This window comes from Lissotriton vulgaris, chromosome 3_1, assembly GCF_964263255.1.
Source record: "Lissotriton vulgaris chromosome 3_1, aLisVul1.2, whole genome shotgun sequence".
NCBI lineage: Eukaryota > Metazoa > Chordata > Amphibia > Caudata > Salamandridae > Lissotriton > Lissotriton vulgaris.
The window spans coordinates 792,596,476-792,611,177 of record NC_141689.1 but is presented as its reverse complement, the minus strand read 5'-3'; the positions used below and the strand labels follow the sequence as shown (position 1 = coordinate 792,611,177).

The 14,702-nt window shown below is 47.8% G+C and overlaps 1 protein-coding gene across 6 annotated transcripts in view; it reads right to left on the bottom strand.

Annotated features, from left to right (window-relative positions):
* Positions 1-14,702, bottom strand: part of GRAMD2B (GRAM domain containing 2B) — a 463,109-nt gene that overhangs the window by 77,534 nt on the left and 370,873 nt on the right. For all 6 annotated transcript variants that reach the window (XM_086961100.1, XM_086961104.1, XM_086961099.1 and 3 more), the window contains one exon: positions 4,566-4,677. In XM_086961100.1, coding sequence (XP_086817226.1) covers positions 4,566-4,677 — 112 coding nt within the window. The remainder of the gene's footprint in view (positions 1-4,565; positions 4,678-14,702) is intronic.

The window sequence follows — 14,702 nt, the reverse complement described above, 5'->3', positions numbered from 1 at the left end:
ATAAGTTTGATATGAGTGGAAATAACTATGGATTGATGATAAATCTACAATGAACTTTAAAATAAACCTTACATTGATGAAATAAACAAGGAGTCTTGATTTTCAAGAACACAAAGGCGTTCCCAAGATCAGGGATGTTATCATTATTCCGATGGTAACACTTTCTTGTAACATTAAAATGACGTGTTGAGGACGGACAAGCCACCTGTAGGAGCACCCAACCTAAAAAACGGTATGATCAACTTGAATCAACTTGCTAAAAAAACAAGGGTGTGCACCAACCTACCAATAATCTGATGAGAGTTAGACCACAGAATAAATATATTCGGCTAGGCTCCACGACTGTCTAATGCCCTAGAATTCATTGCAAAGCCGGACTCTCAAACGACCCAGGAAGAATCGACTGGAGCGAATCAAAGAAGCGCTACAGCCTCACACTCCAAGGGCTGGTAAATGGTTACACAGAGTTTCACAATGACGTAAAGTGACTGCGTTTGATTTCCTCACTTGCTTTCAGGAGTTAAGCAATCTATCACTGGGATACATTGGAGAAGTGAAAACGTTTTAGGGGGTATTCGAAAGGACTGAATTCAGCCAGTAAGCGTGCGCATTTGGTGTAGGTAGGCCAGACCGGCGAGAGTTTGTACAGTTCCAGACTAGATGTGCTCTAAATTCGAGTTTGTCATAGTAAAAGCCTCGATGTGACCGAAGATTTAAAATAATTTTTCGAGTTTATAAACGAGCTGTTAATAAGGGTTACAAGTGGTGGCAACGGGTGACGTGGATATCAATTAAGGAACTTACATTACAGAAAGTCTGAAAAACTAGGCGGCTCGGGCTGCCTATTCTCTAAAAATAGAGATCATTAAATTAAAGAAGTGTAGATATGCTTGTTTGAGGGCACCGCCTGTGTGGCCCGCTGGTGCCCTTAGCAGTGCAGAAAGCCCGCCATCCATAATGTGAGAATGTCAACTATGAGCTGGAGTGACTGGAATGGGTTTCCAGCACCACAAACGGCTCACTGACCTCACCGCTCGTAACTGACCCTGTATTATTCTCGGCAGCCTTCACAATTCCGAGGGCAGTCGTGCAAGCACATACTTTGGTTTCATTTCCCCGCCGCGCACAAAACTAATATAACCTGCCGTTCAAATGACAACACAGCTAGCCGCACGAGCCAGTCGGTGAACATTCCAGCCTTGCGAACGTCTCTTTTGACAAACATGCACATTCTTTTTTTAAGGTGTGTGAACAGACTAGATTAAAAACAAAAACGGTTGCATGAAAATCAAGTGATCGGTATCAGGAGTACATTTTTCCAGTTATTTTAGACCACATTCCTACCTCTGACACGGTAATAGGTCTTCTAGGTAACAACTCAGTTAGGTTTTCGGTCCACTGATCTCCTTCCCATTCAGATGAGAACACACTTCACTACTGTTTCCCATCAGCCCATGCTCGCGCCCTGTGTCTCAACGTACCACGAGTCAGGGCAAACATTAAATGCTTACAAAATGCTATTTTGTACCTTAAGGTAACCAGTAATATTAAAAAGATAATTTTCTTTTCGAGTAAACTCGAGACTACACAAAAAACACCCATTTCAGGCAGGTTGTCATTAAATATCAGAAACCATCTATTTATTGATTTTCACGAGTGCCACAAGATACCACCGTCGCAAAATAACTCAATACTGTTCTTCCTTTTACTCAGGGCATCGATAACAGATACTTTTCTGAAACAACAGAAACGGAGTATTTGAAGAACAATGGATGTAACTGCCAACAAGCTGCTTTTAACCGAGGCCAACACGATGCAAAGAGATGAACAGCCATTTAGAATACAAAACACTTATCATCCTTAAAGTTTACCCTAAGGAAACTTTCAGATGTTATTGAAATTCAGAAACCTAGCATAGCACACCCTAATGCACAATCCATCCCAAAAAGTTCCTCTCCGCCTGGTGGGATGTTAAAAAGTTCATAAGAACTTATACTCTTTCATTACTCCTGGTAAACAGGGTTGTCTAGCACACATTTTAAACTTTATTTTTCAACCTGAGAGGAACGGTCAAGGAAAAGAGGTGGATAATAGAATTTGCTTTGAAGATTTACACATCTGGACAATATCCAGTATCCCCATGTGGAACAGGCACTCCTGTTTACGGTGATAAAAAAACTCGATGTGCTAAAGAAATGGTTTTGGTGTAAACAATTTCCATTAGTGTGTGTTGGACTGAAATACCAGGGTCACAACCCAGTATTTGTCCTGAGAGTTGCACTTTGTGACATTTAAAACCATGATGGCGCACCTTTGGTGTGCTGTTGCCCCTATCCTCTAACACTTGGTTCACCTGGGAGCCATCTGAGCCATTAATTATTGTCAGGAGACCAGCATCAAGTTGCAGCGCTTCAGCTAAAGGCTGCAGGTGAAGATGGCCCAGAGTGTAGGGGCGTTCCAAATTATGGCCAAGAGAGGATATGTATGGTACCTTATCCAATACCAGAGACTTAAATAAATTGCGAGAAGACACCTTACATTGATGAGAAACGTTCCCCTTTGTTCTCAATTTATGTTTTTTAGGATCAAAGCAAAAATTGGATTTTGAGATCTCTCTCTCTCTCTCTCTCTCTACAGGCTTGTATTGTCTAGCTACGGTCTTCACCACAGGGGATGTAGTAGGCCTCTCCCAAACCGCCATAATTGGCTCTAAAAGAGCATGAAAAGGGGTTCAGAGATTTGAGTGAAAGAACCTCTTTTCGGAGGTTTGCTTTTGATTAAACTAATGGAAGAGGAATTTCCAAAACCTTTGCTGCCTTCCTGATCATTGCATGTTAGGAAGCCACTTTTAATGATAAAGGGCCTGTAGGATGGAACATTTGTAATTCAGGGAGGATGTCTCTGCTCCTGACATCACCCAAGTCATGGTAGACAATTGATGGGTATTGTGGAGGATCACCCTAATCATCTGACTCTGACACTCTGGACATCCAGAGAACAGATTGAGAGAGGCCATGTAAGGTTTGTTCAGAAACAGGCACAGTTTTCTTGACCATAGCTCAAGGACACTTTGGGCCCCTCTTCAAGACCAGTGAAGATCTGGTCTCTTGACTTCGTAATTGGCGCCACTATCATCATAGAGAGGAACAGATGGCGGCATTAGAAAGGTGGGCCAGCACCAGTGAAGCAAAGGGCTTGACGGTGCGGGTGACAAAGAGAACTATGGCATGAAGGGGTGTACTGGCACAGTGGAAGTCCAGCTGGCAGAAGGCCAAACAGCACACCTAAAAGTACCATGAGGCCCGATGACGCTCCAAGAGGGACCATAGCTATCCTAAACACCTCAAAAGTGGTGACTAGTAAACATGCCAAATCTGTACCTTAAGCAGGGAGCTCGGGGTAATATAATTCCTGAAGTGGAGTATGCAATAGCACAGGATTGGGAGGTGACACCAGACCAAGGTGTGGAGAATGTGGGGTGTGCACGTACCTTTACTATGTTTATTGTCGTGTCTTTACTTCTTCTTGTGCTTATGTCACTTTTCCCCTTAACATCAAAGCTGGTGCCATTGGGGGACCTTAAACAGGGATGAGAGCATCACTTGTCCCAACAATCCTCTCTAGCACCGGCCATGAAGAGCTTTGCTTTCAGCTCTTTGATGGCTCTATGGAGAATGCTTTGACAGGTCTCTCAGAAGTCATAGTCTGAGCCAACATAAAAAGAAAGATGATCAGTAATAGACATCTGACCCTCACAATCCCTCCACTGTGTAAAGCCTAAATGTGGGGGCATAGGAAGGAAGAGAAATTGCTGGAGAACTTCTGACACAACTGTCAAAGAGCAAGCATCAGATCTTCAGAGAGGGGATTGAAAAAAAGGGAACACATGTTGGCACCTAGTGTGTGCTGTATGACTACGGTGATGCCATTATGATGTCCATTCTCTTGTCAACACAGAGTCAGTGTCCAATACTGGTGTGGAAGAGCTGTTGAAAAGCTTTGGGCTCAATTCTAGTGCCTGTGGTATTCAAACAGTGAGGAATTTGCAGATAGAACTACCCATCAGAATTAACAACTTTAAAAGCAGTTTGGGTCTGGCCTCTATGTGTCATGGTATCCATATATTCAGAACACGAAAGAGCCAACTCATAGGATTAATTAATATAACAGTGCTTTAGTCTTCAGAGTCTCCTTTCCTGTAGAGACTACATTCAACAACTGAGAGCATATCCTGGACAAGAATGCTTTGAATCTCGGTTAGTGGCCTGCTTGAAGATTCAAACACATTTGTGTTAAGAAAGATAGACATACAGTATTCTAGGTTTCATAACACATAAAATGTCCAATGAAAAGCCATACTTACTTTTGGCATTCATTTGATCTATAAAAATCTCATTTAAGTAAATATGAACCATAATGGAAAGAAATAATCAGCATTCTACATAAAGTGTGCAGAGACCCCAAGGACACAAGAAAGGGCCCTGTAAAGCCACCCCCTCCAGTTTGCTCATTAAGAACATTGCACATGTTCCCACAATGGAAAGGATAAAACAATTCATGCTGACCTGGAGAATTTTCAGATTCTGGAGTCTGTGAACAAGTACTGCTAGACCCATCTAGTTCTTCTCTTCTTTGTCTGACCATTCCATCCAGCTGTGAAAAATCTACATTTAAATCCTGTTGAAAGTGAGAAACACATTAGGAGGAATAACACTTGCCTTGGCTTCGAACCCAATGACATCCAACATAAAAAGGCCTATGCAAGAATGTTTTTTGTACAGGTGGGTAAAACCCAACAAGGGACCACACAAGTATGGCCTACAGTTTTCTTCGGAAAAAAAAACTGTAACTGAGCAGTATTTGGTGCAGGCACTGTTCGCCACCTCAATTACGATTCACTCTAGCTTGATAACTAAGTTACTCCCTCTGTATAGTTGCAGCCCAGTTGAGTTACAGTAGTCCAAGCTTGCTCCAGAAGCAGGTAGCAAGTATGGAACCTGGATCCAGTATGAAAGTAATAAGAAAACTAATGGCTAGTCACAGCTACAAGGGATTTTGTTTTGAATCTTACTCAATTATTTTTTAGATTCTTGGTTCTTACAGTAGAACCAAATGTATCCTCAGGATAACTGGATAAATGTGTTAAACACTTTTATGGAAAAATAGTACATTCATTATTGAAAGATTTAAAAAGTAAAAAGGCACACAGCAGGGGAGGGTATTATGTTAAAAAGAATTGTTTATATAGATATAAATCACAGAAAAAATTGATGGGGATACAGGTTGAACAAAACTATACAGAAACCATTATGAATAGCAACAAACAAATATTGAATTGACAATTCATAACAGTAACATCAACTCCAATAAGTAAAATAAGGAAACCAAATTCACAAATGTATCTTGATGTCCTATGGCAAAAATGCCTGGGGAGATGATAGTTGCCAGACGACTCTCGTTTCCTCTTCACGCTAGTCCAGGAGTGTTAGACCTAGGGGCTCCTAGACTACATAGGGTAGCCTGGCACAGAAGGGGGAACAGCTAACCTCCAAGGCGTTGGATAAGTGCTTACAGAACCCACTCACAGTAACCCAATGTCTTGCCACTAAAAATAAAGGACACCACACCAATTTAGAAAAATACCAGTACCTTTTATAAGAGCTCTCTTTGTTCTTTTCTAGTCAAAAAAAATAGTATACATTCAGTTCAGCATAAGTTTCCATATTCAATTCACAAGCTTCAACACTTTTCTCAATTCAGCGAAGATTAATTAAGGTTACATTACATTTGAGGTAAATCACCATCAGTTGCATCAGTATTGCTTCTTCAATTAGTTAATGCAGAATGGGAAATTCACTGTACAAGTTCAATGCGCCACTTTACATAACCTGGCATGTACATTACCCATCTGAACTCAGGGTCCAAAACAGCTCGAGCTCACAGCTCCACAGAATTCTACCCCCAGCAGCGTTCCTCGCAAAGCTCACAGCCAGCTATATGGCCAAAAGAAGACAAGGCAAATTAATTATGCTTTCTTGTATCTATTCTTCTACTCTGCCCCTATTGGAGATGTTCTGACTCTTAGGGATTAACTGCTCGGAGGGGTTTTCAGGATGAACTCTGGTTGCTACTGACACCCTGTAGCCCAGTTCTCAATACCCTTGCTTTAGGCTCATTTACTCGGTGCTCCGTTTCCCTTCTAACACCCCCAATATCTTGGTGTTTTCTCTAATGGTTTGAATCGAGTTTCTTAAGTTTCTGTTCCCAATTCCGGGATGTCTGTTGGCAGTTAATCTTTCTACCGGCGGTTCAGTGAACACTGCTCACCGGCTGTGCCACCTCCCGCTTCCCCACAGTTTTCCCCGCTTACTTCATCTGAAGGGGCAATCCGGCTTGAGTTGCCCAGGCGCTCAGTTGACTCGTTCCAGCGCCGACGATGAGGGCTCTGTGGGAGTCGGCGTCGGAGGGGGGGGGAAGGCTTACTCCAGTCCGTGTTGCTCCTCCGGCGAGTCCGTGGCGGCGCTTCTACCTCCTTCCGCGTTCCCTCAGGCCAAAGCTCCGCCTCTTCCGACCAGCTTACTCTGCTTCAGGCGCACCTCCTCTGACGCCGCCGGGGTCTTCCTGAATCCAGACTCCGCCTCTCCCTCCGCGACGACTCCTTCTGTCAACAACACGGGTCAGCTGGACTCTTCCTTCCCTACCGATCTCGCGTCAGGGATCGACTTGGCGGCAGCGTCTACAGGTAGGATCAACAGCTGATTCTGCCGCTTCCCTCCTCAAGGTGAATATCGGACTCGAGTGCTGCAGTTGCGGCTGGTCTTACTCCTTGCCCCCGGATTCCTGGGCCAGTCAGCGCGTCGCTGGGTCCAAATTCACCTGCTCTGCACACGGCCTTCAGGGCGGGGCGGTCAGGTCACTCGAGAGCCACACTACATAGATTCGCAGTGATTTATAAAACTTGCCACAGAGTCTCTGGTCACTGTGTATGGACGCCGTGACAGTGGGGTTTGGTCAGCCTAAAAGGGGGCACTTCCCAGTAGAGCGACAGCCGGCCCCACAGGTCGATCTTGTCACTACTAGTGCGCAATCCTCCTCCTCAAGTCGCCTCTCTCCACACTGGTCACTCCTATTAGTGCACAAAATGGCTGCTGGTCACTGGCCTTTTATAGGCTGGCCTCAGACCCCTGGAAGCCACTAGATGGTTCTGGAACCTTCCTCAGGTTAGCCTATGGGTCTGCCTTCCTTGGATGTCCGTTATGGCAGTTGGTGGACACCATTTTAGGTTTCTGAGTGTCCCTAGATTTCCAGAAGCTTAACTAGGCCTCACAGAGTATGAAGGAGAAAATGGCGTCATAGTCAAGGAACACCTAGCCCCCTGACAGCACTGAAAAATCCTGGTGAACATAAAAAATAAAAATAGAAACACTAGGAGGCTAAGGGTGACAAAAATAAATAATAATGGTTAGAACACCCCCAGATGCAGACAGGTCTAACACGCGTCCCCCCCAGCTGAAAGTGGGGAGAGCTACCCAATCCCTTGGGAGTTCTCATCACTAAGGCGGAAATACCTAGATAGACCGTCTGCGTTGGCATGGTCCATTCCAGGCCGATGTTCCACCCGAAAGTCCATTCCCTGTAGGGAGATTGACCACCTTAGCAACTTGGGATTCTCCCCCTTCATTTGCATCAGCCAACGAAGGGGCCGGTGGTCGGTCTGAACCAGGAAGTGCGAGCCAAACAAGTATGGACGCAGCTTCTTCAGAGCCCAAACCACCGCAAAGGCTTCTCGCTCAATGGTACTCCACCTCTGTTCCCTGGGGAGTAGTCTCCTAGACAGGAAAACCACGGGTTGATCCAAGCCCTCATCATTTAGTTGCGATAACACTGCCCCAATGCCATGTTCTGACGCATCTGTTTGGACAATGAATTCTCTAGAAAAATCAGGGGCCTTGAGTATTGGAGCAGTACACAATGCTTGCTTTAAGGTCATGAAGGCTCGCTGGCAAGCCTCCGTCCAGACTACCTGTCGGGGTTGTTTCTTAGAGGTAAGTTCAGTGAGGGGTGCCACAATGGTGCCATACCCCTTCACGAAGCGACAGTAGTATCCAGTGAGGCCCAGGAAGGCTCGGACCTCAGTTTGAGTCTTGGGGGGCTCCCAGGCCATGATAGCCTCAATCTTCGCCTGGAGGGGCTGCACCGACCCTCTGCCCACCAAGTGGCCTAGGTACACCACCGACCCCTGCCCGATCTGACACTTGCTGGCCTTGATTGTCAAGCCAGCCTGTTGCAGGGCATGAAGAACAGCTTGCAAATGTTGCAAATGGTCCCCCCAGCTGCTACTGAAGACAGCAATGTCGTCCAGGTAAGCAGCAGAAAAAGCTTCCATACCAGAAAGGACCTTGTTCACCAGCCGCTGAAAAGTGGCAGGGGCGTTCTTGAGCCCAAAGGGAATCACACAGAACTGGTAGTGTCCCTAAGGCGTGGAGAAGGCTGACCTTTCCTTCGCCCCATCAGAAAGGGAAATCTGCCAGTACCCTGAAGTAAGGTCAAAGGTACTCAAGTATTGGGCAGCTCCCAGCCGGTTGATGAGTTCATCCGCCCTGGGGATGGGATGAGCATCAGTCTTTGTTACTGAATTTAGTCCTCGGTAGTCCACACAGAATCTCAATTCAGGTGTGGTGCCCGGCGGGGCAGCTTTTGGTACCAAAACCACCGGACTGGACCAAGGGCTACTAGAAGGTTCAATCACTCCTAGCTCCAGCATCTTAGCGACTTCACCCTTGATGCTGGCCTTCACCTTGTCCGACAGCCGGTAGATCTTAGACTTCACAGGTGGGCTGTCTCCTGTGTCCACATCATGGGTACACAGGTGGGTCCTACCCGGGACAAGGGAGAACAGTGAAAAAAATTGCTCCAGGATCTGGCGGCAATCTCTCTGCTGTTCAGGAGTCAGGGATGGTGAAAGAATCACTCCCTCCACCGACCAATCCTTTTCTTGAGACGAGAGAAGATCAGGGAGAGGTTCGCTTTCCTCTTCCTCTGCTCCATCGGTCACCATCATTAAGACAACCTCGGGCCTCTCATGGTGTGGCTTGAGGCGATTGGCATGCAGCACCCGGTGGGGCTGTCTCGGGGTCTTAAGATCCACCAAGTAAGTGGCCTTACCCTTTTTCTCCAGTACCTCAAAAGGGCCTGTCCAACGATCCTGGAGGGCATTTAGCTCTCCAGGTTCCATCACCCACACTTTTTGTCCAGGCTCCAGTTCCACTGGGTGAGCATTGTGGTCATACCACTCCTTAACTGCTTGGCTGGCTTCCAAGTTGTCAGAAGCTTGCTTCCACAACTTGGCCATTTGGCTCCGGAAGGCCAGCATGTAGCTCACCACGTCCTGGGGAAGCTTCCTGGGAGTCTTTTCCCATCCGTCCTTCACCAGGCTGAGAGGACCCCGTACAGGGTGCCCATACAGAAGTTCGAAGGGGCTGAAGCCCACTCCCTTCTGTGGCACTTCCCTGTAGGAAAACAAGAGACAGGGTAGGAGGACGTCCCATTTCCTCCGCAGGCTCTCCGGCAGACTTCTTATCATACCTTTCAAGGTTTTATTAAACCTTTCCACAAGACCATTGGTTTGTGGGTTATAAGGGGTGGTAAACCGATAGGTAACACCACACTCCTTCCACATAGCCCGCATATAAGCTGATAGGAAGTTGGTCCCCCTGTCGGACACAACCTCCTTGGGGAAACCCACTCGGGTGAAGATCCCCATCAGGGCCCTTGCCACTGCGGGTGCAGTGATGGTCCTCAGAGGAATTGCCTCTGGGTACCGTGTGGCATGATCCACTAGAACCAGGATGAACCTGTGACCAGCTGAAGTTGGTGGATCCAATGGCCCTACAATGTTGATGCCCACCCTTTCAAAGGGGGTGCTAACGACAGGTAGTGGTTCCAGGGGAGCTTTTAGCTTCACCCCTGTTTTCCCACTGGCTTGGCAAGACACACACGTCCGACAATATGTATCAGACGCCACTCTCATCCGAGGCCAGTAAAAGTGGGGGACAAGCCGGGCAAAGGTCTTGTCCTGTCCCAAGTGTCCTGCCAATGGTATCTCGTGAGCCAGTTCCAAAAGAAAGGCTCTAAAACATTGAGGGACCACCAAGGCCCTGGATGAACCATGTCCGGGTGCCTTGGGCTCACTGTAGAGGAGTCCATCCTCCCAGTAAATCTGGTAGTTCCCTACAATGTTCCCTGCTGCCTGGGCTTTGGCCTGTTGCCGCAGCCCCTCAAGAGTAGGACACTCCTTCTGAGCTTTGCAGAATTCCTCCCTGGAAGGACCTCCCTCCACATGCCACTCAGCGGTGATGGGTAGATTCTCCAAGGAAGCAACATTCTCCTCTGTGGACTCCAGATCCACCTCCGCAGGTGGCCTGTCTATCTCACGAGGTAGAGATGTCGAGGCAGGGCCCTCCTGCCTTCTGTCCTTCTCTTCTCTGGCAGCGGGCTGGGCCATTGTTCCAGGCTCCAGCGTAAGCAAACTCCCCCTCCGGGTAGTCACGGACCTTGTGCTGACACAGGCCCAGTCAGGTGTACCCAGCATCTCAGAATGAGTCTGGTATTCCACCCCCTCCAAGCATTGTGCTCCATATCATTTCCTAACAGGCAATCAACAGGCACGGCAGGGCTTACGGCAACTCGAAGTGAGCCTGCAACCCCTCCCCACTCAAAGGGTACCTCGGCCACAGGATAGTGGCCCAATCTGCCGTCAGCCATCACGGCGGGATGGAGTACATTTGGGATGACCTGCTCTGGAGACACCAGTTGACTCCTCACCATAGTCATACTGGCTCCTGTGTCTCTCAGAGCCTCACCTCTACGGCCGTTGATGGTGACCCACTGCTCATACTTGGTAGTATTGGAGGGCAATTGGGTCTTTGGTACCATCTCCTTATCACCCAGGGACACTAAAGTGACACCCGCCCACTCCCCTCCGTTACCCAAAGGCATCTCCTCCCCGAGCACTACACTAGTTATTCCCGGGGCTCTTCCTCCAGTGGGAGGGGGTGGTCTTTTTGGGCATCTCACATCTCCTTTATAGTGTCCCACACCACCACACTTGAAGCAATGAACAACCCTTGGCTGCTGGCTTTGGCCAGGATTAGGGTTGCGGGGGGGGGGGGGGTTACCCTTAGGGATGAATCCTCTGCCCCTTCCTTGTGAAGTATTTTGTGGACTTTTTGAGAACTCCCTCTTATTATCTCCCCCCTCTTTCTTCTGGGGGGTGCCCTGTCCAGACTTCTGGGAATCCCCTCCAGTCCCCTTCGAGGACACCCGGGTACTAGCCCAGATGTCCGCCTCCTCAGCAAGCTTCCTAGGGCTGGTCAGCTTGCTGTCCACCAGATGCTGTCGCAGCTCGGGAAAACATTTCTCGAGTAGGTGTTCCTTGAGTATGAGGTCATATAAACCTTCATAGTCCCCTACCTCGCTGCCTTTCACCCAACCCTCCAAGGCCTTCCTGGCGTAATCAAGAAAGTCCACCCAATTCTGTGTGCCTAGTTTGTGGCTACTCCTGAATTTCTGCCTATACTTCTCAGGAGATAGCCCAAACTTCCTTATCAGCGCCACCTTCATTGTAGGGTAGTGGTTTTGCTCATCCTGCTCCAGGGCCAACAAGGTATCCCTGCCAGCAGGTGGTATGTATTTATACAACCCCCCCCCCCAGTGGGCTTCCAAGATCCCATGGGCCCTCAATGAGACCTCATAGGCGGCTAGCCATTTTGCAATATCATCACTTGGGGTGTAGCTAGCCATGACATCCTTGGGTAAGTAGGGTCTGGGTTCTCTGGTGTTCACCTTAGTTTCGCTGCCACCATTATCTGAATTGGAAGATCTTAGGGTTAAAGCTTGTAGGTCCATCTCTTTAATGGTTCGCTCATGGGCTAACCTCTTGTCCTCCCTTTCCATATCCATTCGAGCTAATTCCAACCTCATTCTCCTCTCCTCCCTCCTATCTTCTAGCTCGGCGTCGGTCAAACCCCTCTCCGAGACGCTGCTGCCCACCCTCGAAGGTGTCCTGGGACCTGTCAGTAGATTCCCCCCTCCAGCTTGGTACAACATTGCAGTCACCCATGCCCTTATGCTTGTCAGCAACTCGCCTTTCCTGGCACCTTTTTTAAAGAATACCCCCTGTTGCTGACACCATTCCTTAAGTTGGGTCACGGTATAGGAGTCTAGCTCTTCCAAATTTAATTCCATTTTTCACTATGGAATACAATTAACACACAGGAGAAAACCAAAAAGTGACCTGGGGTTAACCTCCACCCACCACCAGAAATAAATTTAGAAAAAACAAAATTCAAATTAGGAGGGCCGCAAGGAGAAAACTCCAGGTGTAGGCCCGTGGCAAGCACTGCGTTACTACGAAGTGAGTGTAAGCACAAATCCGTTATCCCACCGCTGAAACACCAATTATGTTAGACCTAGGGGCTCCTAGACTACATAGGGTAGCCTGGCACAGAAGGGGGAACAGCTAACCTCCAAGGCGTTGTATAAGTGCTTACAGAACCCACTCACAGTAACCCAATGTCTTGCCACTAAAAATAAAGGACACCACACCAATTTAGAAAAATACCAGTACCTTTTATAAAAGCTCTCTTTGTTCTTTTCTAGTCAAATAAAATAGTATACATTCAGTTCAGCATAAGTTTCCATATTCAATTCACAAGCTTCAACACTTTTCTCAATTCAGCGAAGATTAATTAAGGTTACATTACATTTGAGGTAAATCACCATCAGTTACATCAGTATTGCTTCTTCAATTAGTTAATGCAGAATGGGAAATTCACTGTACAAGTTCAATGCGCCACTTTACATAACCTGGCATGTACATTACCCATCTGAACTCAGGGTCCAAAACAGCTCGAGCTCACAGCTCCACAGAATTCTACCCCCAGCAGCGTTCCTCGCAAAGCTCACAGCCAGCTATATGGCCAAAAGAAGACAAGGCAAATTAATTATGCTTTCTTGTATCTATTCTTCTACTCTGCCCCTATTGGAGATGTTCTGACTCTTAGGGGTTAACTGCCCGGAGGGGTTTTCAGGATGAACTCTGGTTGCTACTGACACCCTGTAGCCCAGCTCTCAATACCCTTGCTTTAGGCTCATTTACTCGGTGCTCCGTTTCCCTTCTAACACCCCCAATATCTTGGTGTTTTCTCTAATGGTTTGAATCGAGTTTCTTAAGTTTCTGTTCCCAATTCCGGGATGTCTGTTGGCAGTTAATCTTTCTACCGGCGGTTCAGTGAACACTGCTCACCGGCTGTGCCGCCTCCCGCTTCCCCACAGTTTTCCCCGCTTACTTCATCTGAAGGGGCAATCCGGCTTGAGTTGCCCACGCGCTCAGTTGACTCGTTCCAGTGCCGACGATGAGGGCTCTGTGGGAGTCGGCGTCGGGGGGGGGAAAAGGCTTACTCCAGTCCGTGTTGCTCCTCCGGCGAGTCCGTGGCGGCGCTTCTACCTCCTTCCGCGTTCCCTCAGGCCAAAGCTCCGCCTCTTCCGACCAGCTTACTCTGCTTCAGGCGCACCTCCTCTGACGCCGCCGGGGTCTTCCTGAATCCAGACTCCGCCTCTCCCTCCGCGGCGACTCCTTCTGTCAACAACACGGGTCAGCTGGGCTCTTCCTTCCCTACCGATCTCGCGTCAGGGATCGACTTGGCGCAGCGTCTCCTACAGGTAGGATCAACAGCTGATTCTGCCGCTTCCCTCCTCAAGGTGAATATCGGACTCGAGTGCTGCAGTTGTGGCTGGTCTTACTCCTTGCCCCCGGATTCCTGGGCCAGTCAGCGCGTCGCTGGGTCCAAATTCACCTGCTCTGCACACGGCCTTCAGGGCGGGGGGGTCAGGTCACTCGAGAGCCACACTACATAGAGTCGCAGTGATTTATAAAACTTGCCACAGAGTCTCTGGTCACTGTGTATGGACGCCGTGACAGTGGGGTTTGGTCAGCCTAAAAGGGGGCACTTCCCAGTAGAGCGACAGCCGGCCCCACAGGTCGATCTTGTCACTACTAGTGCGCAATCCTCCACCTCAAGTCGCCTCTCTCCACACTGGTCACTCCTATTAGTGCACAAAATGGCTGCTGGTCACTGGCCTTTTATAGGCTGGCCTCAGACCCCTGGAAGCTACTAGATGGTTCTGGAACCTTCCTCAGGTTAGCCTATGGGTCTGCCTTCCTTGGATGTCCATTATGGCAGGTGGTGGACACCATTTTAGGTTTCTGAGTGTCACTAGATTTTCAGAAGCTTAACTAGGCCTCACAGAGTATGAAGGAGAAAATGGCGTCGTAGTCAAGTAACACCTAGCCCCCTGACAGCACTGAAAAATCCTGGTGAACATAAAAAATAAAAATAGAAACACTGGGAGGCTAAGGGTGACAAAAATAAATAATAATGGTTAGAACACCCCCAGATGCAGACAGGTCTAACAAGGAGTGATTGATGAACCTCTGCTAACTACTTCGAAAAATATATTTGGCGATCGAAATCACGATAGTTCGCGAGATTTACTTACCTTGACAAATCACTGACCGCTCGAAAGTGCTTGTATGTACCGCAACTGATCCAGGTCGTACAGTTCGTTTTTTTAAAATAAACTTGAATTATTCGTACAAGAGCCCATTTAAGAAAAGATACGTTGACTACACACAGTTATCT